At 33.0% G+C, this 9,353-nt stretch overlaps 1 protein-coding gene across 1 annotated transcript; it reads left to right on the plus strand.

Moving 5' to 3' along the window:
- The first annotated feature begins 4,214 nt into the window (after window positions 1–4,214).
- LOC122301578 (serine/threonine-protein kinase nrc-2-like) lies at window positions 4,215–8,663 on the plus strand. Its single transcript, XM_043112991.1, has 4 exons — window positions 4,215–4,715; window positions 5,124–5,204; window positions 8,178–8,398; window positions 8,504–8,663. Exons 1-4 carry the CDS (start codon window positions 4,215–4,217, stop codon window positions 8,661–8,663), a joined length of 963 nt encoding a protein of 320 aa, XP_042968925.1.
- Window positions 8,664–9,353: the final 690 nt, after the last annotated feature.

A 9,353-nucleotide genomic window follows, 5' to 3' on the forward strand; every position in this document is an offset into this window, starting at 1 on the left:
GAAAATCATGGATACTCATCATCAAGTTTCTTCTATTGTAGGGAATCTGCATGATGCGTGAGGGATTGATTATTTTGAACTCTTTCTGTGTGATGTCAAGTCTTATCTATCACAGTCATCCGGGAAGTAAACAATCTCTGAAGTCAAGGAATCAACCGAAAATGTCTTAGCACTTTATGGGGTACATTACGCTTATCTGATGTCCATCTTGACTTATGACATACTGGACATGAATCAAATTCTGCACATTGCTTTCAGAAGAGAACACAATCATTCTTACATGCGTGGATGATATTATAATCAAATCCTAACCCTCGTTTCAATTTCTTCACGTCATAAAAATTTCAAGGTATTAAGTTATCTTGTGGGAGAGCCTTTTTAAATAATTCAAGTAGCATATCGACTGCCTTTGCAGAAATACGACAAATAGACTTAATATGAAGCAGCCTGACAATAAATGACAACTTGCTATAACGGGTGCACCCTTCGTACAATTCTCGTTGTGCATCCTCCTATAGTGATCCAAAGTCTTCATTTCCCTCAAATGATTGTGTAGATGTTCATTCTCCATCCCTGGCACCAAATATCCCTGCGCCAAAATTCCCTAACATCTCAGTGATATCTTCTCTATTATTATAACTATCATCAGAAACATTAACATTTATGTCCTTCATGTCGATCTCGTTACATTCGTCCATTTGATTGAACTGACTGCCAAATCTAACTCCTTTAAGAAATGGTTCGCCATGTAAAACCCAATGTGAGTATTTAGGATCAATTCCATTTTCGAATAAATTATTCTCCACTATGATCATATTATATGAACTAAGGTTTTTGCACTTCTTGCATGTGCATCTTATAAATCCTCAACTGTCAACACTCCTACAAGCAAATTCTAAGAAAGACTTCACCCCTTGTGCATACTGCTAATAGTCTCGATTAAGTCTATTTCCCAACAACATCCAACTCTTATCCATCTATAAAAAGCCCAATTCATGGGATAAATACTATCAAGAAACTATTACAATATACGTGTTTAATTACCATCTATTTTTAAAGTAGTTGATCATATCCCATTCGAGAGACTATCATCTATATCGCATATATACTCAGTCCAAAACTCATATGTTAGTAAAAATTTCGGCAGCATTTCCCTACAATTCTTCAAGTATGCTTGTCACGATAAGTCGTCGACCTTATTCATGGGCTGAGAAACTTACAAACTATATAGCCGAAAAATGTAAGAAAATGCTAAACCAAAATTTTAATTGACTAATACAGGAGTTTTAACTGAATATTTATGCCATATAGATGATAGAATCCCGAACTGTCCACTTTAGACAATTCAAGAGTTGTACCCAAACATTCTTTAAGAAAATATTTGGCCATAATTCTTGAATGAGTTTAACGTTTAACTGCATGTAAAATAACTAGCAAATCTAACAGCTCAGTAGTAAACATAATAAATGTTATAATCACATTTCAAATCACAAATACATTGCAAAATTACATTATAAGTATACATTCGAGTGATTAAAGATTTTTAAGTCGACCAAATAATTTTTTAATTAAATATTTTTAATTATACATTATAATTCTTTAATTAAATATTTTATAAGTATATTTTAAGTATTAATCATTTTAATTAGAGTACTTCAATATTTTAATTATACATTATAATTTTTTAATTAAATATTTTATAAGTATATTTTAAGTATTAATCATGTTAATTAGAGTACTTAAATATTTTTAATTATACATTATAATTCTTTAATTAAATATTTTATAAGTATATTTTAAGTATTAATCACTTTAATTAGAGTGCTTAAAGGGTTTGATTCTGTTCGAACAAATTAGTCAAATGTTGCAACCGAATTCTGTTCGAGTAAGATTACATTCAAACTTGGTAAATTCAATTCGAACGGGATTCAGAGTATTCGAATGGGATCAAGCCAGAAACTAGTCATGAAATAGAGTAAAAATTGAACCACAAAACCCAATTTTCACATACATGATGACATATTTCAATACAATACATTGAAAATTATATGATTATCCCTAAATATGATTATTAAATAATTTAGAAAATTATAAAAACTTACCTCTAATTTTTGCAATCCAATAAAAATATTAATCTACAATACTTATATATGCATAAAACACATTAAACCTCTGTTCTATCTCAGGAATAAATGCAACAAATATCAAGATAAGTATAAACGAAAATCGGAATGAAAAATACGGAAGAAAAACATATTACCTCTTGGTGCACCTCTCCTCTTTTCTCTCTCACTTCTTTCAAGCTCTCTCTCTCCACAACACTCTCTCAAAGCCGTCTGCCACGCTCTCTCTCTCTCTCTCTCTCTCTCAAACTTCAATAAGAGTGAAAATGAAATGAAATGACTGGGTTAATAATGTGAATTTCCGTTCGAACGGATTTTTTAGAAGTTCGAACGCGAAAATCAAAAAACTGCAAATTTGTCCCACAATATTTTCCAATTCAAACTGATAATATTAGAGTTTGAACAAAAAAAAAATATTCTCCAGCATATACCGATAATCTGGTGTGAATTTTCTCTCCAAACAAAAAAAATTCTTTCGAACAAACTTTATCTCTATTCGAACTATTTTGAAAATTCGTTTGAACAGATAATTATAGCAATATATAAATATACACATAATACACCCAATATTATTATTAGTATATGTTAAAACTATATACACTATATAATACTAAGTGTCACTAATAGTATAATACTAAGTTTCTTATAAATCTATAACATTATGTATTACGAATAGTATAATATTTTATTTAGTATCACTAATAGTGTTATACTTATAATTAGTATCACTATAAGTATAATACTAAGTATCACTAATAGTATAATACTAAGTGATATTATAGTACAAATAGCATAAATATATGAAAATTAATAGTACTATAATAATTTATAATATATTATAGGTACTTAGTTTATTACTAATATACAAACTAAGTATATTAAATATATGTATTTTATACTTATATTTAATGCAATGTTTTATTATATACTTAGTATATTACTTTATAATGCAATGTTTTACTATATACTATTTTATACTCAACTAATGCATAATATATATAGTATATTATATATACTAGTTACTTATAATATATATAGGTTTTTAATTAAATAATCTATACTATATAATATAGTTATCTAATATATATTCTATATATACTATATTATATGTACTAGTCCATAAATTTTTTATTATTACTAATATTAGTATTATATATATACTAGTATTAGTAATACAATGCGAGTATTTTTTTACTTGTTGTACTTATATATATTTTTCCTCATTATTATATATTTCATTCGAACTAAAACCCTTACCGTTTGAACTTATACCCTTTTCGTTCGAATGAAATGACGTTATATAAGTTGCGATATAGTTTCTTCTTCATTCATTTCGTGCTCTCTCATTCAAACCGTTGGATCGAATCCTCCGCCGTTCATAGCCACAACGCCGCCACCAACTCTAACCAAGTCCTCAAATCTCCAAGAATAAGAGGTATGGGTCCTCATATTGTCCGTTGGTTTGTTATTATTTGAAAATAAACATTGATTTTGAGGGGGGGTCGGATTTTGAATCAATCCGACCCTATTTTGTTGTTTTGGGGCCAAATGACACAAAAGTAATCGATAGAAATGATGGAGCTTCACTCCTAAATCATTTATACCAATTAAAATCTTAGATTATGGTGAATCCAAATTTGTAAATTCGAGATTGAGTTAACTCAGTCATGCTTGTTTGGCTCAATTCCATTCGAATGGAATTTAATGTCATTCGAATGACATTCAACGCCATTCGAATGGAATTTAAAGTCATTCGAATGGAATTTAATTTTATTCGAATGTAATTTAAGGTCATTCGAATGGAGTTTTATAAGGTCATTCGAATGGATTTTAAGATCATTCAAATGAAATTTAATGTCATTCGAATGAGATTTTAGGCCATTCGAATGGAATTTAACTTCATTCAAATGGAATTTTAGGCCATTCGAATTGAATTTAAGGTCATTCGAACTAAAGATGATATTTGCCAGCACTTATTCGAACAGATTGGAATCCATTTGAATAAGCAGTTGCCAAGCACTTGGCAAACAACATCAAACTTCTTCACTTTAATTAGATTACATAATTATTTTGTAGATCAACAGTATACTAATGGCAAGCAGCAGCAATAGAAGAAAACGTTCTCTACTCGAGACAGGCCAAAGTAGCAAAGCAGCTCCTTCTCAGCCGGCCGTGAGGCCTATACTAGTTGTGAGGGAGATCATTCTGGTTGACTTTCGCGATCTCACTTGGAAGGGACAGAGCATACATGACATCATTACCGATCGTGGATGGCCCCCGATCTGTAGGCAGAGGGGCACAACATATCCTGAGATGGTCGGTGAGTTTTACCATGCCATGGGAGAGCAGTTTGGTAATGCTATGTGCTACAAATTAGTAGTCCCGGGAGTGAGTATTATCTTCTCTCCCCACGTTATTACTAAGTTTCTTGATCTGTGGCAGGAGCCCAGTGCATATCCTGCAGCAGCAGCGAGATCAGCAGTGACTGCACCATCTGATGAGGACACACCAACTGTATCCTCATCGCCAGCGTTAGGTGTAGAGACAATAGAGCTGGATGCTGGCTCGGATGATAGTCTCACAGACGATCAGGTTGGTGAGCTAGTGCGAGACCCTTCAGCTCCTCCATATGATGGCAGTAAAGTGATCCGATAGGCCAATGGTATAGCATTTTTCAGAATGCTTAATCTAATTGTCAGGTATAACATTGATTCGAAAAAATACAAGATTAATTTCGGGATCGAGCGAACCAGATTTTTGTTACGGATAGCACATGGGGAGCCAATTGATCTGGCATTGTATTTCTTCCTCTGCATTCCAACAGAGTCACGCTATTCGGGTGGAGGTAGTCTAGCATTTGCACTGCTAATATCTAACCTCATACTCTAATTGAGGGTTACAGTGACTTCGAGTGAGCGGAGGTCACCATAGATGGGGCCCGTTAACAAGATCACAATCAACAAGAGCAAGGGTCATTTGCCGAAAACTCATGCAGTATAGGATTTGCTTCCGCCTACTGATCCAGCTTCTACTACTGCTGCCCGTGTTGAGAGACAGCATGCTGGGGCTACTTCGGATGAGGTACGAGCTTTATTGGCGGAACACCGCTAAATTATAAAGCAGGAGTTCATTGAGCCTATCATGGAGAAGCTTAAAGATATGGATAGACGCTTATATACCTTACAGGAGGATTTTGATTTACTTACAAATAGATATTGTTAGTTATTATTTTACTCTTTTTATGTTATATAAAACATCTAACTCCTTTAGGGATGGAATTAATGTATAATTTTTATTTTTAGTATTTGCTAGCCTCTTTATTGTTAATTATATTTTATTTTCATTATACTTAATGTTCACAATAATAGAAAAAATGACATTATCTTTAAAGTAATATTTATTTAAGTAAAATATTTCTAAATTAATTATATAAAATTAATTTATGAATTCGTAAATATTTTAATTCATTGTAAATCATAATATATAATAGATAGACATTTTTATTTACTTTGAAAATGATAACAAATTAATAGAAAAATATGTATTATTACAATTTTAACAATATGTTCGAATAAGGTAATAACCATTCGAACATATTATATTGCACTCGAATAGATTAATTATTTATTCGAATTAAATTGTATTAGTTTAAACGGTTTAGACCCTTGGAGACCATCTAATTTGTCCCAGAATCTTTAGTTTGAACTAATATGTATCTGTTCAAATGGGTTTATAAAGTTTTCCATATTTTGAGACGAAATTTAAATTTCATTCCTAACAAATTTTGTTCCTAAAAATCAAATTTATTGTAATGATTGTCTTTCCAAAAATAGTCCCATCATTGATGATGTTCTTATTGATATGGAGGATGCCCCTTCATGTATTGCAGCTTTGTTACAAGCTTATTGATGAATAAAGTTGTTCCTTTCCCAAAAAATAATAATAATAATAATAAATAATAAATAATAAATAAATAAACAGACTCATGCTTTAAAGTGAGGTTGGAAGATGGTTGAATTGAATACAAAAAAATCACTCGACTTTATTACACAATAAACCCACTCGGCTATTTGACATTAAGATTAAAATCAAGGCTGAAAGATGAAAAGCCTCCTACCATTTTATAATTACCGATTCAATCGAGCGGGGAAAAAAGACTACTTGTCCTATCATGGTTATTTGATTTTCCATTACTTGTCTCTTTGCCTTTCCTACGCTTAATTCTTCTATCAATATATTATTACTTTTTCAATAAATAAAAATAGACTATTTATCTTATTGTATTTATTAACCATCGTTATTTACCCATTGATTTCCTCACATCTTAACTGTTATACTTTAATTATTCACATGCATTATTTAGGTGAACAACTAGATAGTTTAATTTAAACGACTAGGAGTTGGATAAGGTCCAGGAGCGTAAGGATTTAGGTGCAGACATGAAAAATCCACCAAACCAGTCGGTCTCGGTCCAATAAGGTAGAAAATATTGGTTTTTGGGTCTAGTCTCAGGGTGGGGATTTTCCACCCAAACCAGACCAGACCAACCAAATTTATTATATTAAATTTAAAATAATCTTTTATAATATTTTAGAGTAGATATATAAATTAAAAATAATTAATTATATAATTTTCTTATAAGTAATATAATTAGTTATGTAATTTTTTTCTAACTTAATTATTTATGCTTAGATTATATAAAATATGAAAGGTTAAGAATTTTATGATAGGGTGTTAAAAATTCACATACTATTAACATTATTACTTTATTTTACTTAATTAAAATGCCAAATTAGTTAAATATATACTTAGATAGACTAAATCATTCACTTAATTATTATTTTTTATTTTATATATATTTTTTGTTAAAAACTTGAAAAAAAGAAAAAGACAAAAGAACCTAGATCAAGACGTCTGATAAGATTGATTGGATTAAACCAAAGCAGCCTGGTCCTGACTTTTGGTGGACCGAAAAATTTGGACGGTCCAAAATCCTCCTCCAAAACTGACTAGACCGAACTAATTAACCTCTAATAAGGTCTCTCAATAGGAATGAAGGTGCTTAAAACTTAATTATTTGTTGATGAAATTGCCATTTTTTTATATCTTTATGGAATTATATGATCATATGAAAAAACTTATTGATTCGACATTATCGTCAATTGATATGTAAAAAACTTACTGATCTCAGACCTTAAAATTTGTTCAGATATCTAACTGGACATGGAAATTGCATTTGTTACTAACACTAGGCCTATAAATTGATGGACTTAAATTAGTTCTACTTTTTGTGCCTATTTTATGAAATTGACCCTATTATTAGCTTACTACATCTCTTCTGCTATCTTTTTTATTCTGGATAAATCCTTTTCACCTGTATACTTTCTTCCTTTACTCTCGTTAGGTTGCTTTTGATTATATCGAGAGCCCTACCATGAAAAAAAGTTATTTTATTCCTTGTTTTTGTCGTCTACCTCCAACACTAAATATAATCGATCGCTTATTTCTTCTTCCTTTTCACTCCATGAAAGCATTACCCAAACATGAGAACCAATGACCCACGAGGGTCATCATAGTCAAGAGTAGATGAGAGTACTAGTGTTGTGAAGAAATGGTTGAGACGTTGCGGGTAAGAGGTGGTGATGGTTGTTTTTTTTAAGCAGACAAGCAAAGAGCATCCAATGGTGTGGAGACCCATGGCAATGGCAACGCGTGTGTCGACATCGATCTACGACACCACTGGGGGTCCCTAGTCAAGATGTACCCTAGTTGTATCCCATGCCACATGGGCCTTGCTAAGGTTGTTGTTTGATCAATATACATCGTTAACATATTGCAAGCTATATGATCCTTGTTCTGGTTGCTCCCCCATCAAAACCTATCATTGAAGTTTATTGAATTAATCTTCGAGGGGATCCATACATGGCTATTGTGGAGTCTAGAACCCGGCCTATCCGTAAGACCAGACCCGACCAAAAAAGCGGGTTGAAGCAACTTGCGGGCTGAACCCGCTAAAACCGACAAGCAGCTCTTAGCTTTGAGGTTGTCTCCAAGGCTTTGATTGAGAAGAAAGGCAAGGACCGCGGTGAGTACAAGAGGATCTGCTTCAAACAACAAGTGCTTCACCGTTTCCGGCATTCTCTTTTGTCGAGATTGCGTGGAGTTTTGGCTACACAAAATGTTGTGGCCTATGCTATGGATTATTGTCCCAGAGGTAATCTTCAATTTTTATGGAAAAGGCAAACTGAGAATATGTTCTCCGATGATGTTATTAGGTTAGCTTTCAAATCCTTCTATTTGGTTTCCAAGCAAAAATGGAGTTAGATAAGTTCATGTGTTAATATAAACTTGATTGTTTTTCTTCCTTTTTTGATCTCTAGGTTCTCTGTGGTAGAACTAGTGTTGGCGTTGGAATATTTGCATAGTTTAGGCATAGCTTATAGAGATTTAAAGCCTAAAAATGTTATGATTCAAGATAATGGTCACATAATGCTCGTCAATTTCGATCTCTACACGAGATTATCTACAAAAACTCCTTGATCTTCTCTAAACCCTAGCTCGGTCCCCAAACCTCCCTCGATCAATAAAAAGTGATGAGGTTCGCGTCAACTCGGGCAAGCCAGAGTGAGAAGTGTAACTCCTTCATTGGAATAGCAAAGTACGTTGTGTCAGAGATCGTGCCAGGAGGAACTTTTTTTTTTTTTGAAAATGAAGTAGGTACTTTCATTGATCATGTTGATAACAGCTCAGAGAATACAATTGAACGAATGCACACTAGACATTCTTCAACATTGTATACATCACTGACTAAAGATAGAGCAGACTTTGCTAGTTCATGGGCAGCTTTGTTTACACCACGATAAGTGTGATTTGCTTGCCAATTGCCAATACTTGCCAACACATCCTTTGCATCTTCCACTAGTAGACCACCAAGGCTCCAATTCTCTTCCCAAGAAGAAGGTTGATGACTTGCATGGAGTCACCTTCTAGAATAATCTGGTTCAACCCCAGCTCTTTGCAAAAAATGGCTGCAGTTACTAGACCAAGAGCTTCTGCATCAAAAGGATTTCCATGCCAGGAGGAACTTAGCACCTTGTGCCTCCAATCTCAAGTCAAGTCGGTCCATATCAGTTTGTTTGGTTCTGAAGCCGGGTAGGGCCGGGTCGAGTCCGGTAGGGTTGTAGGCCTAATGTTAGCTCATTCACGAATTGGCAGGCAGGGCCAGCTCCA

Source organism: Carya illinoinensis, chromosome 2 (genome assembly GCF_018687715.1).
Source record: "Carya illinoinensis cultivar Pawnee chromosome 2, C.illinoinensisPawnee_v1, whole genome shotgun sequence".
Classification (NCBI taxonomy): domain Eukaryota; kingdom Viridiplantae; phylum Streptophyta; class Magnoliopsida; order Fagales; family Juglandaceae; genus Carya; species Carya illinoinensis.

Coding starts and splice junctions, on each gene's coding strand:
- LOC122301578 (XM_043112991.1), top strand. CDS start 4,215: ATGGCAAGCAGCAGCAATAGAAGAAAACGTTCTCTACTCGAGACAGGC. Junction 4,716..5,123: donor ATAGTCTCACAGACGATCAG/GTTGGTGAGCTA, acceptor CATGCAGTATAG/GATTTGCTTCCGCCTACTGA. Junction 5,205..8,177: donor CTGGGGCTACTTCGGATGAG/GTACGAGCTTTA, acceptor GTTGTCTCCAAG/GCTTTGATTGAGAAGAAAGG.